The sequence below is a fragment of the Hemicordylus capensis genome, chromosome 6 (assembly GCF_027244095.1).
Source record: "Hemicordylus capensis ecotype Gifberg chromosome 6, rHemCap1.1.pri, whole genome shotgun sequence".
In the NCBI taxonomy this organism is placed as follows: Eukaryota; Metazoa; Chordata; class Lepidosauria; order Squamata; family Cordylidae; genus Hemicordylus; species Hemicordylus capensis.
In genome coordinates, this window is record NC_069662.1 from 33,171,222 (window position 1) to 33,189,789 (window position 18,568).

Here is an 18,568-nt window from a genome sequence, read left to right on the forward strand (position 1 = left end):
ACTCAAGTATGTAGTACACCGCTGTGGGCTTCTTGGAGGAAGAGCGGGATATAAATGTAATAATAATAATAATAATAATAATAATAATACTTCCAGAGAATCCAAAGGGACACGATACAGCTATTGCAGCTGACGCCTTCCATTGTTGATCCTGGCAGAACCCTAGCCCAATTCATATATTAAGTTCAATGCACATATGATTTTGTTTTGTGTAAAGGAATACAGATATGTCTGCATATACAGTCATTCAGACATGTGCAATACATGCACAGTAGTACATTTCCTATCTGGAATCTTCATTTCAAAGGGCCAGTACCCAGATTCTCTTCTGAAATGAATGCATGTGTAGTCATTCACACAAAAGGGGTTATTTGAACAAAGAGGACAACAAGGCAAGTGAAATCAGTGTACGGACCATGGAGGGGTGTGTGTATGCTCCATCATGTTGCTGTCTTCAGCCTCAGTTAACATTGCCTTAAGGAAACCAAACTGTTATATGCAAGTGATATGGGAAATACTGTGATCAGTAACAGTACTGATCAACAGCCAATTCAGGCTTCATGCTAAGACCAACTATATTTCTTCCTGTAGCTGTGTTCATCTTGCCACATTTAACCGGAGCTCCTCTTTCTTTCAGGAGGAGGCTTTACAAAACCACACTGCAAAAACCTGGGAAATTATAAAGGGCGGCTGCAATATCCGTGACCAACGGAAAGACTTTTCCCATAATGAGTATGTTTTTTCTTCTTCATGACTTTCCAACTTGTGCACAGAACAAGTTACTCAATAAGTCCACTTAGAAGGACGGATATAAGCTAAGTTACACAACATTCTGCCAGCTGTGCCTCAGATTCAGGATAATGCCTGCAATGTATGTGTGTGAATAGGGAGAGAGAAGCAGAGAAAGCTGGACTGGAAGCAGTCTTGGGAATGCTTCATAAGAACATAAGAACAGCCCTGCTGGATCAGGCCCAAGTCCCATCTAGTCCAGCATCCTGTTTCACACAGTGGCCCACCAGATGCCGCTGGAAGCCACAGGCAGGAGTTGAGGACAAGCCCTCTCTCCTGCTGTTACTCCCCTGCAACTGGCGATCGGGGCATCCTGCCTTTGAGGCTGGAGGTGGCCTATAGCCCTCCAGCTAGTAGGTGTTTATAGACCTCTTCTCCATGAAGTTATCCAAACCCCTCTTAAAGCCATCCAGGTTGTTGGCTGTCACCACATCTTTTGGCAGAGAATTCCACAAGTTGATTATGTGTTGTGCGGGAAAGTACCTCCTTTTGCTGGTCCTAAATTTCCTGGCAATCAATTTCAGAGAGGGAGGAGCAAGCTCCTGAACTGAAGTATCAAAGGTTGCAGGTCCTCATTTTTGTAGCCCCATCAAAGAGAGGCTGCATGTCTTCTAAAACATTGTTGAGATGCCTTGAGCCTTCACCTTGTGGGAGCTGATGTGCTCCCCTCCCCTGACCCCGGAACAAATCCTTAAATTATACTCCAGATCCAGCCTAGCAGAGCATCTCTCGCCCCAAATTTTATCTGATTATTATCAACTCGGCCACTGTCATTACAGCCTTCTTGTCCAATTCACCAAGAAAGCTCCCCAGCTTTCATTTGATGATCTGTACAAGTACACGAAGAAATTTGATGAGATTGGAGACAAGTGTTGCTACTTGAATGACAGCAAAAGTCTCGTGTGTATTGAGGGGCAAGTGAGTATTTTTCCTTCCCTGTTTTCTTCACCGTCTTCTTCATCTTTTCTAATCTATTGGATTGTTTACTGAAAGAGAAAGATTATTGTTGTTTGGCCTGTTTGGAAAATGGTTCACGGGCACACACAATCAGGATAGGGGTGCACTCAGAGCATGCCTGTCTTGATGTTACAGCAGGACATCCTGACACACTGTTGGGGCATCCTTTAATCGCATGAAAGGGCACTCATCTCAATCACCCCTCTACACGTGTTCCAGAACCCTGTTTAAATTCATTTTGGAGCATGTGTAGAGAGTCAGTTCAGATGAATGTGCCTCTCATGTGATTAAAAGACTAAAAGATTTTAAAAAAACAGTGCATCAGGATATTCTTCAGTGTTACTAAAATCACTTGCTATGCCATTTCTGGGTGCTTCAATGTACCCCTCAAATAAGAAAAACTTAGTCACTTAGCCATTTTCTTCCTTAGCACATTTGGAAGAAAAGCTGTAGTTGGCTGCATTCAAGAAATGACAGTTCATTCTGATCTTATTGTTGGAAGCCAACCTGAGCAGTAGTGCACTGGCGGGGTGGGGTATAAATATTTTAAATAAAATAAAATAAGGCATTTTCCCATGGTGACTTTAGGTCCTTGCAAGGCTGTGGTGGACTAAAGGGAAAGCCCCTCTAATTGCATCTGAGCATATACAGAGAGATTAGGGGCAGACCAAATTATAAGAATAAAAGAGCTCTCTCCCTCCCTTATGTGTTGATAAGAAGTCCCAAGGCTAAGTCAAAATTCTCACCTCATTTCCTCCCCTCTGTTATTGAAATTGGGTAATTCCAGAAAGTATGATTTGCTCCCCTTCCCATCTTTGTTCAGGTGATTCCTCCCAGTGATCTTTTTGTGTCGAGATCCCCTGCTAACTGAGCAAGAGGCACCTTTTTAAAGTGGGGATTCTCTTTATTTAGCAGGGGGAGAGTAACTGGCCCTACCCACCCCCAGCACAGCATCCCTTCAACTGTTGTTGCTGGTGTCTGTCTTATGTTTCTTTTTAGCTTGTGAGCCCTTTGATGACAGGAATTCATCTTATTTATTCATTCATTCCTCTGCGTAAACTGCTTTGGGAACATTTATTGAAAAGTGCTATATCAATATTCATAGCAGTAGTTGTAGTAATATTAGTCATTGGCAGCAGAGATTGCAGAGACGGAAAATAGAACTCAGATCAGTCCATCTTATTCACCTATGGTGGCGAACCTGACTGATCAGGGGGAAAAGTGACATTCACAGGCTAGCCATGCAACCCAAACCATAAAATTACTTTCATGGAATGTTGGCGGTTGGCTTCAAAAGGATCAGGACCCCGAGCTATTTGCATTTATTGCTAAACACGAGGTGTTCCTCCTACAAGAGACCTGGAGGACTGACAACTTCGATGTCCCTAATTATAAAGTTTTTTTGGCTCCTGCTTCCTGGAGCACCAAAGGAGGCAGAAACATGGGGGGGCTTGCAATAGGTATCTCCTATGGGCTAAGAACAGAAACCTTGGCTCTCCCTTGCTGCTCTAATATCGTGATGGCAGTCCTGCTTCGCACACATGAAACACAAATTATTATTGTCAATCTGTATATGCCTATTTTACGTCTCAGAATACATAGGAAGTCCCACTGGGGTGACTTGGAAAGATACCTCACGCAGCTGATGATGGACTATCCGAGGGCAGCAATAATGATAGGGGGTGACTGTAATGCCAGAATCAATGCGCTTGAAGACTCAGGTATTGGGGATATGCCCCACCTGACACCAGAAGATTCACCTCTTGCATCAATGCGTATCCTGCTAGACCAGGGCAGTAACTTTACTGGCAGGCTGCTGATACAGCTGGCTAACAAACTAGATCTCCATATTCTTAATGGAGCTGTCAATGGAGACTGCCCTGGCCAATTTACCTTTTTTCTCAGTACAAAACGCTCAATAATAGATTATGTAATGGTATCTAGAGGGCTGATAGACAAAATAATAGAGCTGAAGGTTATCCCAAGGCCAGAGAGTGACCATTTCCCTCTGAGGGTCACTTGCCGGCTAACCAATGAGGGGGGTCATAGAACCCTCACTCAACCACAGGGATGACCCAGAGACGAAACCCCCTGTTTTGGCCCAGAGAATTAAGTGGTCCCCAGAGTTGGAGGCTAGACTCACGAGCTGGTGTTATTCAGAAGTGGGGATGGAGGAGCACAAAAAAATAACCCTAGTTTGCATTAAATGGTGTGAAGAACCTGCCCCCGAAGGGGCGCTGGTGTCTCAGTCTGAAGTGATTGTTAATTACGAAGCCTTGATTTCCCTACTTATCCCTTTTCTGGTCAGAGGCACTCAAGCCAGGGTCAGGGCCACCTCGCACGTATCTTATAACAAACCCTGGTTTGACCAGGACTGTATATAGGCGAAAAAAGTACTGTTACAACTCTCGGCTGACCGCAAAATAAATAATACCTTATCTTTAGACATGAAATTCAAACAATATAAGGGAAGTTACAAGTCTCTGATTAAAGCCAAAAAGGAGGCCCTGAAAGAAAGACAATGGTCAGAACTTATAACGGCCCTTAATAAAAAGGATGAAGCCAGTTTTTGGCGCTTAGTATCTGGGGTTAATTCGTTCCCCAGACAAATTCCAGTGCCAGGGGAAAGATGGGTAAATCATTTCACCAAAATCTATGCTGCCCCACAAGCACACTTAACCTTTCCATCTTGGCCCAGCATCCCCCCGGAGGAATTGCCTGTATGGCCTCCAGTTACCACTGAAGAAGTGGAGAATCTGATTGGACAGCTAAAGAGAGGCAAATCCCCAGGTAAAGATTACATCCCCCCTGATTTCTTAAGGGCCAATGCTAGCTGGTGAGCTCCGCTCTTAGCTTCCATATTCACTCATATAGACCGAACAACAAATATGCCCAATGGCTGGGGACAGGCAATTGTCATTCCAATTCACAAAAAAGGCCCCTCTGATGACCAGTCGAATTATAGACCCATACGTCTATTAAGCGTAATTGGTAAGCTATACGCTAAACATCTAAACTCCAAATTGTTGGACTGGATGGAGAAAGAAAACATTCTAGAACAAGAACAAGCGGGGTTCAGAAAAGGAAGATCTGTGATGGATCACTGTTTGGTCCTCCAGAGTTTAATAGAGAAATACGTTGAGGGCAGAAAGGCACCGTTATATGTCGCCTTTATAGACTTTAAGAGTGCCTTTGACTCAATATCCAGGGATGCTCTGTGGGAGAAATTTGCAAACTCTTCTATTGACAAGAGATTGCTATCTCTAATATATAAACTCTACGAGAACACGAGTCTGAGAGTAAAATGTGACCACAATGGCCAATTATCCAGAGAGATCCCTGTAGAAAGGGGGGTCCGGCAGGGATGCATACTAGCCCCAGCTCTTTTCAATTTCTATGTAAATGGTCTAATCACCCGTCTACGGCAATTTGAAACTCACGCACCAAAGTTAGGGGACAGGTGCTTACCTATCCTGATGTATGCAGATGACACAGCCTTATTGTCATAGACCAGAGTTGGTCTAAAAAGAGCGTTAGAATGCTTGAGTCTGTTCTGCAATGAGGAATTTTTGGAAATCAACTACACCAAAACTAAAATCGTGAGATTTGCAAAGAAGCAACGGGTTTTTAGATGGTCCATAGGTGGTGCCAGAGTAGAGCAGGTGAAGTCTTACAGATACCTGGGGGTGGTGTTTCAGTTTAATGGCGTTACCTCTATCACACCAGTGCCGCTAAACTGAATGCCACTCGATCTTCCATGGCAATCAGGAAATTTTTCTGGGCACAAGGTGGTGGCTATATTCCGGCAGCTAATAAAGCCTTTCAGGCTAAAGTGATACCTCAGCTGCTATATGGGATCCAGGTTAGACCGCCAAAAGACTTACAAGCTTTAGAAAAAGTACAATCGGGCTTTCTGAGATCACTATTGGGGGTACCAAAATGCATCCTGAATTCCTTAATACGGCTGGAGACTGGGCTATGGAAATTGGAGACCAGGGCCTGGCTGCTCATTATCCTGTACTGGATTAAGACTTATCTTTACCCGGCAGGACTTATACTTCATCTCCTTGCCGCTACCCCACAACCCCGTTGGTGTATGACAGTTGAGGAAAGACTCCAGAAGATGGGCTTCTGCCCAGCACAATTGTTAGAACAGGGCGAGTCGACGGCAAGATCCCTAGTTAAACAAAGGCTTAGGGACATAAATTTTCAGGAGGAAAGGGCCTCTGTAAATAGGCTGCTACAATTCCTAAGCACCAAGAAAGACTGGGTCACAGCCTCTTATTTCTATACAATCTATTCACCAAAGCTGCGCTGGGCGTTTACAAGAGCTCGCTTGAATGCTTTACGCTCAGCGATGCTAGTAGGGAAATTTGAGAGAAAACCCTATGAGGAGAGACTATGCCTTTGCGGAGCTGCTCCCGAAACATTGACGCACTCACTGTTACATTGTCCACTTTATACTGATGAAAGAGATTTATTTTTCTCTCAGTATCTGAAAGATCTCCAAAGCCACTCAGTGGAGACAATTCTTATATGCTTATTAGAAGACAGGGACCCAACAATATCCCTGGCGGTTGCTAAATTTTGTTATACATTGACCAAACTAAGAGAAGCTAGAGCACAGCAATCGGTTACTGTCAAAGATTCCTGATTTTATATATTTGATGACATTTTAGACTTTGTTTCCATTATTGTTTTCTCTTTTTACTGTGTATATTCTGTGTATATTGATATTTGATCTAAGATCGTAAATAAACAACAACAATTAGTAGTGGTGAAACATTTACTTATTAAAAGGAGCACACAGGGGAAAACACACTTCAAACATAACCTAATCAAAACTTGATATATATGCCTTATTTGGATCAAGAATTCCAAAATACCACAAGAGGTTATTCTCATTCACAGTGGAAACCGGGCTAAGAGAGTGCAGCCCTTTTCCCACTGCATGTGAGAACTGCTGGGAGCTGCGCGACAGCAAACTCTCTTGGGTAGCCCACTGCCTAAATCAGGTTTTGGGTGCGAGCCCGCCTCGAAATGTGGATTAGTGGATTGTGAGTTGCCATGGCACGGCTCTGCGCCACAACGTCTCACGAATAGCCCTCCAACGAGGAGGCTAAAAAAAAGCCTCCTGTCATCGGGGAGGCTCCCCAGAATGCCCCATACACTCATGCGGTTCATTCTGAGACTTCCAGGGGTCAGGAGGACCCTGAACCCCACCACCCCAACTGGTTCCGTGACGGAGCCAGTAATCATCTGGGCGGCTGATCTGGCCACCTAGGTTGGGCTGCCTGGTCATCTGCGGGGAGAGTGGGTCAAACCCACTCTCCTCGCAGACACCCATTTTGGCTCTACACATGTGTGATTGAAATTCTTCAATCATGTCTCTGGGTATGTTTTTGCCTATACTCCCCACCCCAAAGAAAGCATTAATCTCTTGAAACATGTGCTTATGCCAACTTGCAAGCTTGCACTTGTACCCCCACCATAAGGCTCTGCATTCCACGGGGCTCGTGTGCGCCCCTAAGCTCACCTCATGCTTGAGCTGTGAGAAACAACTTTCCTCTTTCTCTTTCTTTTACCTTCAAACCCCGGTCCCCCTTCCCAGCACTATTATCTGGTGAATGTGCTTTAGGATTAACCACTCTTTTTTTCACTTTCTATACCCCTGTTACCCCTCAGTAAAGCAACTCTTTGTTTTCAAGGCCCATGTGTACTCTCTTTTCTCCTTTCCAATGCATCCACACTGTGACCAACTTTCCCAAAGTACTTTAAGGTGGATATAGCTGTTGGCTGCTCTGCCCCCATTTGAAGCTAATTTTCTCCATGTTAGCAAAGTATAGTCACGGAGGGTGCTTACTGGCAGACTCGTTAATGCAGACTCGTTAAAAGCAGTGACATCATAATGGGCATGTTCTTAGCGCAAACCCATCCTGGTCCCATGATTAATCTAGTGATCATCCAAACTGGCTCATTGTTTTTCAGTGTTGATATATCTTGGTAGATAGTGCTTCACAAAATAATGGAAACAGTAAGATCCCTGCCCCAAGGAGCTGACAATCTGAATTTGGTGGTGGTGGGGAGATAAAAAGGGGTATGATGGAAGGACAATAAATGCAGAGGGTGGTGAATGAGAGGAGAAAAGGTAAGAGGGCATGTTTGTAAAAAATAAAGTTAGATTCATAGATGGCACAAATAATTCTCATATTATACTATCCACATTCAAAGTGTAACAATTGTCAGAATCAAAAGGGCATTTTGAATGGTTCTTTTCACTGCACACAATTTGAGGCTGGTCGTCTTTATCTGTTGCATGTTAATGTTACATATACGAAGCTACCTATAATTCGTAGCTGAGGCATGCATTGCTCAAATGGTTGTCTCCAACCATTTTGCCAGATACAAATCAGCTAAAACACATGAGTATAAGCCCTTTTCTAATTAAGAAAAAAGTCACAAACTCACCTGAAGACACAGAACAAGATACACTTTGGTAGCATCTGAAGCGGTCTTGTGGATCTGGCTCATTATTTTCCCAAAGGAATACCTGGAGCAACAAACTATTCTTAAATTTTAAAAATAGAATGCACTTAACTCCCCTCCCAGCTCTGTATAAAGAAACATGCAAAAGGGATTTGGGTGTGTACATGTTGCCTGGCCCCCTCAAAGGCAGAACTTATTTAAAGGTGGATGAGCTGTAGAGGAATTGGAAGATTGTGGAGATGAAAAAGCTTGTGTATCTTTTGGGAATCAGAAACATTATTAATACTGCAGCAATTTTGAGTTCAAAATGTTTGTTCACTCACTATTAGACTCAATTTGCAGATGGCCAAAATTATGTATATTGAATGTTTTTTCTTTTGAGTGGGCACCCAGACTAAATAAGTAAAGACTGTTCAATTGAAACTAATGGAATTAAATTAATCATGATTAACTTGTCTTCTTGATTTGAATAGTGCTTGGTCCTGGATGTTGCCCCATGATTTTGATGATGACTATTGTTTGTCCTTATTCATATTGTATTGTTAGTCATTTTCTTTGTTATTGTATAATGCTAAAACATAGCAAAAACAAGCTACCATAAGGTGCTGATACATTCTTTAGCTTTGAATGAGGGATTAGTTATACTATCTGCAGATATACTATTGAAATGGGGAAGCATTACATTAGTTACAATTAAGTCCCATTGAAATTAATGGGATTGAATGGTGTTTAGTAATGATTAAACTAGTATGGATGCTGCCCATTGTACTTCATTTAAGTCACTAGTGTTTTTGATATTTCAGCTGAGAAGTCAACATACTCTTTCTCTCTCTCTCCTTGCACTGTGCCTTGTAGAGATGCATCAGGCAGAAATTCATCAGGTGCATCTCTAGGAAGTGAATGGGGAAGCTGCACCTGTTGAATGTCTGCCTGTATGCATCCCTCCCTACCCTGATGTCCAGCTGAAAGAACAAGGCAAAGTGTGGGTGCATGGAGCCTCATTTCAAAATCCAGCACAATATATCAGACTGTACAAAGATTTTACAGCTTATATGGTACAGAAGTTAAGGTGGGCACCTTAATTTTGAATTTTCATGCTTTTTAGAGTATGAGTGGAAATGTAAAGCATTTTAACTCTCATATTAAATTGGACTTTTTGGGATGACTGCATTTATTGCAAAGGTGCTTAGTCATGACTAAACTAGCGTGGATACTACACACTGTTCTATCTTCATTTAAATCATTAGTAGCTTTGATAATATTTCAGCTTAAAAGTCAACATATTCTCTCTCTACTTTCCTCCCTCCCTCCCTCCCTCCTCTTCTATATAGGTATTTGGTGTGCTGGGAGCTTTTTGTCTGCAACATGAACAACATCCCATAAATGCCCAAGTTGGCCGTTGCTGCGATATGCCCTATGCTTTATGGATGATGTGCGTCCACGACCTGGAAGTTGATCCAAAATATACTCCTGTCCCATTTGCTCCTGAATTCCATCACGATTTGTGCTCAGCCAATGAAGAAGACCAGAAAAAGAAGACTCAAATGTAAGACTACAGGCCTGCAAAGAAAGGCAAAAATGGATTTGCTTGCTCGCTTTCCTCACTGCAGCCCCCACTTCCCCACCAGGGAAGAGACTGAATGGGTGCTTCCAGGATGTCTTCCAGAAAGTCCATTCAGGCCTCTCCTCTGCAGCTCCTGAACACATACATCTATCATCTTGCCCATCTTTCCTTCTTGTCTCAGAATCCTCCCTCTGACGTTCTCTCAGTTGCCCCTTTGCTTCCATTGGTCTCCTGCCTCCTCAGTCTCCTGCTTTCCTGGATTCTTGCTTCCTCTACCTCACATTTATTTCCTAGGCCCTGTCTGCCATTCAATGATCTGGACAGATCAGGCAATGGCAGTCTACCCCACTTAGTGTGGTCAGGTGCACCTTGCCAAAAAATCCTGACATGGATCACCTAAAAGGATGACATAAATGGGATTCATTGCCATAAAAGGGGGAAACTGGACAAAGAGAAGACAAAATTTTGCTTACGCTTAGCATGCATTAATTTGTATATACAAACACACCTCATCCTTCCCTTTTGCTACATCTCTTTACATCTACATTTTTCTCTATGCTACATTTCTTCCGTCTTTGCTCCATTGCTTCTTACATATTTGCCATCCTCACAACTCTTTCTCTCCTCCATTTCTCCCCACCTATTTTCCTCCTCTCATAAGCAATTTCCCCACTATGTTCCCCACTCCTTCTATGTCCCTCAGTTGTGCCACCTCAGTCCCACTCATCACATTTCATACAGCTCTGAGTGTTCACCTTTGCCTTCCCACTGAGTCCTTCAGCTGTGACTGAGAAAGAGAAGCTACACACACTCAGATGCAGCAGATGCGATCCGCAGCTTAGCACCCTGGGCATCAGCAGAGGCTGTGGTCGTAACTTTGTCTCAGGACCATGCTTCTTGAGAAATGGTGATAGCCTTGAGCCCTCTCGCTTTGTCACGTCCATTCCACCCTCCTTAGCAAAGTGCCTTCTCTCCTACTGCCTCGGTGTCTCTCTGTGAGACTGAGACTGAGAGTGGGACTCCCACTCACATGATCTCACACAGCTAGCAGATCACATGAGATTTCACACCACTTCTTGGTGCTGTGGAACTTCCCCTCTGGCTTCCTCACTGGAAGCTGCTAACCAGGAAACCGGAAACTGTTTTTGAGGCTGCGCAAACCTGGTTTTCAAGATCGTGAGTAGCCGCGGCGTGGCTCCATGGCATGGCTACTCATGAGGAGACCCCCGGAGGGGAGGCTAAAAGCCGCCTTCCAGCTCCAGGGGTCTACCCAGTATGCCTTGTGTGCTCGCACAGGGCATACTGGAGCCTCCGGGGGCCACGCAGACCTCGAGCTCCCCAGCCCCCGCTGGCTCCATCATGGAGCCGGCAATCATGTGGGCAGCCGATCCGGCCGCCCAGGGCTCCCGCTTGCCCATGTGTGAGGAGAGTGGGCTTAGCCCTCTCCCCGCTCAACTTCGCAAACCGGGTCTCACTAATCGTGAGATCCGGCTCTTCGTGTTTTTTCCTTTCTTTTTATCACTTTTTATATTCATTTAAAAAGAAAAGAATAAAGTTGCTATCCCCAATCCCAGACAAATCCCCATCCCAGACAAATTCTGAACAGGTCTTCATAAAAAGAGGACTATCCAGGACAAAAGAGGATATCTAGCTACCCTAACCCTGCCCTCTATGATGCAAATGTGTGTATCATATGCAAGCAGAAGATCTGAAGAGAAACAGTGGGGCACAGTCCTGGTCTGCTCTTGACATTCTTACCCATCACTTTCAGCTGGAATTCCTAACTACCACTAATTTCTAAATGAAAAGCTGACACTACTGTACTGGTGCTGGTAGTACTAATGATACTGGTGCCACAATTCCAAAGTAACCAGAAATGTGCAAATTCAAGTTGAATTAATTCAAGCTCGAAATGGGGTGATTCAACCTGATTCAAGTTCAAACTGAATCAACCCTGATTCAACTTGAATTTATTCGAGTGATTCAAGCACCATTTTGTATGGGCAAAGCTGGTCTACCACTTGGGTTTGGCAGGTAGACCAGTCCTCCTCTCCCAACTTAGCATGTTGGCCCACCTCAGAGGACTAGTCCGGTAGACCAGTTCTCCGAGGTGGGCCGATGCACTAAATCCAGAGCAAAGGGCTGGTCTACCCACTGACCACAATGGTAAACCAGCTCTCCCCAAAAAACACAATTTTGAGGCCAGTTTTTCTGAGGAGAGCTGGTCTACCAATTGGAGTTGGCAGGTAGACCAGCCCTCCACTCGAGACCATGGAACATCTGATGCTGAAGTGTAGATTTTATACTTAATTAAGGGGTAAGCTTCTCTCCCGACTACTAATTCATTACAATTCTAATTGCCCTTCTGATGGGGACAAGGTCCTTTTTCCGCTTACTGCTAAGTCAGAGTACGCTTACAGGAGAGTAGCAAAAAAAAATTTCATAGCAAGCAAGATTCGGTTTAGAGTGATTGAGGCATGAGATGCCGGGTTGTGCATTTCAGATTAACCGGTTTTATTTGGATGAAATCAGTCATGTATACGGTATTTGAAGGTATTAATGTTTTATGTATTTTATGTATTTTACTGTTGTTGTTGTTGTTGCTGCTGCTGTTTCTTTTTCTTGTATTTATGCTGGCCTTTGGCCAAAATAAACAAATACATGCATACATACCAGCCCTCCATTCCAGATTTAGTGTGTTGGCCCACCTCAGAGGTAGACCAGTCCTCTGAGGCAGGCCAACATGCTAAGTCCAGGGTGGAGGGCTGGTCTATCGAATGACCCCAATTGGAAGACCAACTCTCCCTGGGGAAAATGGTATTCAGATAACTCAAATCAATTTTATGTGATTCTCAGTCGATTTGACAAATCAATTCAAAGGTTTTGCTATTTGATTCGAGCTTGAATTGAATCACAAAATCTGATTTGTGCACATCTCTAAAAGTAACACCCTTCAGTCTGCAGTGCCCAAGCTTAAGGTTTACCTCTTCCCAGTTAATCAACTTGGGCTCTCTCCCTCTCAGAGTTTTTAAGCACTAAGTATCCGTGTGACTCTCTAAGAATTGCACATTAATGAGAAAATATTCCCAGGTATGCAAGAGTACACACATGCTTCTCCTATGAGGTTTTTACACTCTTTTATTGGCTTCTTCTTTTGTATTGTCTTGTACTGAAGTGAGTACCAGGAATCTATTTTCAAAAGGCAGCATTTCTTGAAGTGAAATATCATTAAAACAGCTGTTTAAAAACAGCTAACTTGGAGCTAACTGTTGTATCTCATTGCAGGCTCCTTGTCAACTTGGTTAAGCACAAGCCCGACATTTCAGAGGAGCAACGACAGACAATTGGCACAGATTTTACTGCCATGCAGCAGAAATGCTGCCATGCTGAGAACCATGAGGAATGCTTTCAAGCTGAGGTACACTTCTTAAAAAGGGCATACATCTGAGCAATTTTGGATGGGCAGCCAGACTCAGAGTTGTATCATTGCGTTGGGGTGTAGCTCTTCAATGGTCAGAGCTCCTTGGTGATTAGCTGCAGTGGTCGGAGCTCCTTCGTGATATCACACGCACCACTTCCCCGAATTTTCAACTTTTAAAAAAATCCATGTCTAGTCCTTTTGCTTATGAAAAGATATGGGGGAATGGGCAGGCTCTACAGAACAATAGTGTGAATATCTTGGACTAAGAGTACTTATGCTTTTGGTTTTTCTCACTTGCTTGTGGTAGCCACCCATGTAATCTTAGCCCTCCCATCCTTCAAAAAGGAGTTTAAGACTCAGGCCTCAGAAAATAAAACTCATCCTTAAAACTCATCTGTTTGGCCTGGCCTTTCGGGGTTTTTAATTAGTTTTAATTGTTTTAATGTTAACCTGGTTTTCAGGGTTTTAATCGTTTTGATAGTTTAATTGTTTTTTAAGATGTTTTTAAATTGGTGTTCATATTTGTATTTCTGTTTTAATTGTTTTTAATGATTTCTGTTTTTTAATTGTAAACCGCCCTGAGCCAGCTCGGAAGGGCGGTATAAAAATCAAATCAAATAAATAAATAAATAAAATACCAGCCTTACACATTCACATATTATCGAGGTTCTGGAGGTTCCCATAATCATTGAAGCTTCACTCTTGGAGCAGATAGCAGCTAGGAGTTGTGTATGTGATATGCATTGGGGTTATCGTAATGGGGCATTTCCTCATTCCCACCATGTGATGGCCTTGATCCAGTTGTAATTTAGCAAAAAAGGAATGGGAGGAGAGATAGCACAGGCAAAAACCACGTTTTCAGTCATGACTAGTTTATCAGAATGTACATGTTTAATTGGTGATTTGCATTTTTCAAAACCAAACAGGGTGTGGTCCTGACCACCACCAGCAGCTCAATAAACAAGGACAGGATGAAAACACACCACAGGAGTAATAACAATAGACACATACAGTTTATTGCTAATGTAAAGCCTGCATGTTAACATCCTATTATCGCTGCCATAGAGACTAACATACTGGACTAAATAGTGCTTACTCAGGTGGTATTCTAAAGGACTACTTCATTTCAATAGCACTACTCTGGAGTAACCTAAGGTCAATAAGAATCATAACTATTTCAATTCTTCAAAAATAGATATAAGTGTTATAATTTATAATAAGACTACCTGAACGCGTCTGACTAAATTATGCAACAAGATTGACCTGTCTTAGAAAAAAATTATCCAAAAACATTTCTGGGTGTGTGTCTTTTTCAGGGTCCAAAATTGGTGGAACGGGCTAAAGCTACTTTGGGAGAGCATTAAACATCTCAGGTGAGCTGATGTGGAGATGCATTTTTTAGTAGAGATTGCCATGTTTTAACACTGATAATACTTTAGGAGGTATGTTAGCTGCCTGATCTAAGGCACAATAGATGGAGGACCTTGTTGCTCCAAATTTCTGTATGAGGTACATACACCTAAGCAACATTTATTTGGGGGCAGGACAAACATATAACATGGATCCCACATCCCTCACAATCTGTCCCCTGTTTTGAAACACTGTCAGCTAAAGTCTTGTCTGGTATAATCAGATGGGTGTCCTTGACATCTTGGCAAAGGAAGGCATTCATTAGGTACTTTTGGATTTTTATTTAAGTACCTTGTGATTCTGAATGCCCAGTTTGTATTAACAGCCAGACAGATCAACATGGCCTTAGCTACATCCATTGCAGGCAAGTTGGAAGTTGACTTGCAAAGGTTGAAAGATGCCATTACATTGGATCTTTTTATTATCACTCATGTCGAACTTGTAGAGGTCAACCCTAAAACCAGCCACACCAACACATGGATTTGCAGAATATTTTGTAGAAACAATACACCCCATACCAGAGCATTAGTCTTTATTGTTGTCATTGTACTGATGGGTACAAGCAGCTTTCCTGAGCAGCCAATGAGATCCTAGCTATAGTGAGATTTCTACCATGGCCTCCACATTTAGCATCCCCAACTCTCCAGGACACAAAATATTATTCTAAGTTGGGGACAGATATATGTTTTTCAGATTTTTGATGGCAGCTTGAAAGAGAAAACTTTGTAAGTGTCAAAGTACACATTAGCCACCATGTGTTTCTTAAATATTGACTTGCCCCATTGGCTTTTAAAGCAAGGGTTTGTTTTTTATATTAAAAAGAGTGTGCATAGGAGATGAGCAAAAATGAGGGGCCCCCACCTTATCTCATTATGCTTTGATGTTTTAAACAGTTTTTCTCCACCTCTGATACAGGAATTGAGGTGGGCAGGGAGAAAAATGCTTAGAGCAGCTGATGTTCACAAAGGAAGGTGGGGGTGCTGTTGAGAATTCTCTCTGGTAGGAGAAATGTTTTTTCATTATAGCAGAGTGCGCAGAGGCACAACACAGCAGAATTTAGTTAGGCATGCATGTATGCTGAGAATAAAGTAACTTGGAGCCAGTTCATAGTTTCAAATCAATATAAATGGTATTTATTAGAGAACTCCATTCTAGATAGGAAAGTGAGGAGTTAGGATCTCTAATCTATCTATCTATCTGGATGCAGATGGATTCTGCATCTCTGCACACATGGTACAGGGGAGAGGAGCTTGCATGTTGCAAGGTAGAAGGAACAGGAAGAGAAAGGGAGAGAGGAAGTGCAAAGCAGGAAGGAAGGAAGGTAGTCCCTAAGAGTAGCAATCTACATTCCAAAGGGATAGTGTCAGAGCAGTAGAGAAGGGATGACCAATGTCTTGACCCTCTAGCCCTCTCTCTCACTAGTCTGTCCTCCACTGTCATTGAGACAAGAGACAGCACAAAGTCCTTCACTTCCAACGGGTACATGGGTAGGTTTTTGTATAGAAAAAGACCCAACTCACTGCCTCCATATAAATGAAGTTGGCAAAGATGTGTTGCATGTCTTAGTGTCAAACTTCTAGTTTAGCCCTTACACCATCCCACATGGGGGAGACATTTTTCAGGTTACTATATTGTTTATTCCAAAATGGTGCATAATCAAGGGATGTACAAATCAATTCAAATTTGAATCGATTTGATTCAAAACTGGTTGATTTGAGGGATTCAAATTCAAATTAAATCACCCCTAAAAAGGATAATTTCATTCTAATTTGAACTGAATTGTCCAGATTCAGATTCAAATCTATTTGAATCAATTCAATTATAGTTTAGGGACATTTTGGCATCTTTTAAAAACATTCAGGCACTGCAATTGGTCTAAAAAAGACATCAAAACAGGTCAATTCAATTCAAATTCAAATTGAATCTATTCAAATTCAAATTGAATCTAAAAATATGATTCATGCACATCCCTAGCATAATCTGCTTGACCAGTAGTGGTCGTGGCAGGAAATAGCACTTAGCAATAGCAATAGCACTTACGTTTATATACCGCTCTATAGCTGGAAGCTCTCTAAGCGGTTTACAATGATTTAGCATATTGCCCCCCAACATTCTGGGAAAGAAATATATGTGTAACTCATGGGAAGAAAAATCTACCACAAAACTCTCCACTGTCTTCAAAGCTACTGTAGTCCCCATCCACAAGGAAGATTCTGCAAAAGAGACTTTTCACAATGGAAACAAACTCAACAATGAGCAACAGCCAGTTCTTGCACTCTAGTGAGTTTATGCATACAGTGCACTGTTGACATTGTCCCCATGTTTCCCCTGTTTTTATTTTCAGGATGTCACTTAAAACATTTTAGGTAACCAGCTATAAAGGGAACATGTGAATCTGCCCTTTCAAGGTCCCATCAAAGGGATCTTTTGCAGGTTCACCTATAATCATTGGCTGACATCATGAGGAAAATTACTCAAGGTAATCCCATTGAAATTAAAAAGAACAAGTCAGAGAATTTCAGTAGGACTACTTTGAGTAATTTCCCTCATCATGTAGTGGTGTTTTGTAGAGCTTCAAAGTTATTATTTGTCCTTTTCTCCCTCTAGGTCCCAAATGGAAGAATTATCAACGTAGAGTCCAAACATGCCTTGGTGCCCTTGGATGCTTGCTTTCCTGTAAAATGCTAACAATTGATGCCAATGAATCATTTGACTCTCCTTCAACTCTCATGAAATTGTTAAAGTTGTTATTAAATAAAATCTTTGAATAAAATCTTCCCTTGTTGAAAGTAATTGATTCAATAGAACAAAAAGAAGAAATGCTATGTTAGGTGTGAGGGAAGAAAGGATGTGTGTGTGTGTGTGTGTGTGAGAGAGAGAGAGAGAGAGAGAGAGAGAGAGAGAGAGCTGGGAATTTAGAAGGAAACTGAAACTACTGCCGGCAGAAGTAGGGAGTGTCTAGTGATTATAAAGTTGTGCTCTTGCTCTCCCCTCCCCACTTTTCTTCCCTTCACGATCCTGCTTCTACCTCTCTCCACTCTATGACAAATTGCTGGCTCTATTAAGTCCAAATAGATGATATGATTGAGAGAAGCAACTAAGGGCATCATTAGGGGGTGGCCCATGAGGCACAGAGTTACATTTCTGAGTATAGCGTCTGCCTTGTCTTAACACTCTTGATCCTTTTGGAAATATATTTGCAACTGCTATCTGTTCTGAAGGCACAATGATGAGAGGACAAAGTTGTTCCTGCTTTCTGTATGAGGCACACAGACCTAAGCAACATTTCTCTAGACCTAGTACAAAGTGGAACATGGATCCCATGTCCCTCATAGAATGAGTATGTTTTTCCTGGGTTTTATATTATTTATTTGAAAACTTTTCAAAAACTGTTTGGCCAGTGTTAGCAGTGGTATTAAAGATACCTATAATATAAAGCTGCCTGGGACTCACTCACACACTCATGGACTGACATGAAATTCCCAGACCAAACTACAAAAGATAGAAACATGCCATTTTCACAAGTGGGTTCCAGACCTTGCCCATATTATTAAAAAAAAACCCCAGACCCTGAAAAATGCATTACTTTCCTGGATGATGCAAAAAAACCCAAAACCCTCCTATTGGAAAGCATGGGAAATGAGATCCAATACAGATAGAAAAAGGCTAGAGTCACAGATTGATGTGATGTTCCTATGTTTTCAAACTGGGACTCTTACTATCTCACACATTGAAGCTCTACACACAATCCATGTGTAGAGCCTAACTGGACTCTGTAGAAAGAGCGGGCTTAGCCCACTCTCCCTGCAGATGAGCAGGGAGCTTGCCCTGGGCGGGTGGATTGGCTGCCCACATGATTACTGGCTCCATCGTGGAGCTGGTAGGGGTGGCGGGGATCAGGGGCTGCCTGGCCCTCAGAAGTCCCAGGATGCCCTGCACAA

General features: G+C 42.5%; 1 protein-coding gene across 1 annotated transcript in view; it reads left to right on the forward strand.

The window, feature by feature from the left end:
* Window positions 1–17,402, forward strand: part of LOC128331583 (albumin-like) — a 48,257-nt gene extending 30,855 nt beyond the window's left edge. The window contains exons 10-15 of the mRNA XM_053265159.1: window positions 638–732; window positions 1,569–1,707; window positions 9,564–9,778; window positions 13,082–13,214; window positions 14,534–14,590; window positions 17,235–17,402. Of these exons, the coding sequence (XP_053121134.1) occupies window positions 638–732; window positions 1,569–1,707; window positions 9,564–9,778; window positions 13,082–13,214; window positions 14,534–14,581 (630 nt within the window). The 3' untranslated portion in view covers window positions 14,582–14,590; window positions 17,235–17,402. The remainder of the gene's footprint in view (window positions 1–637; window positions 733–1,568; window positions 1,708–9,563; window positions 9,779–13,081; window positions 13,215–14,533; window positions 14,591–17,234) is intronic.
* The last annotated feature ends 1,166 nt before the right edge of the window (window positions 17,403–18,568 follow it).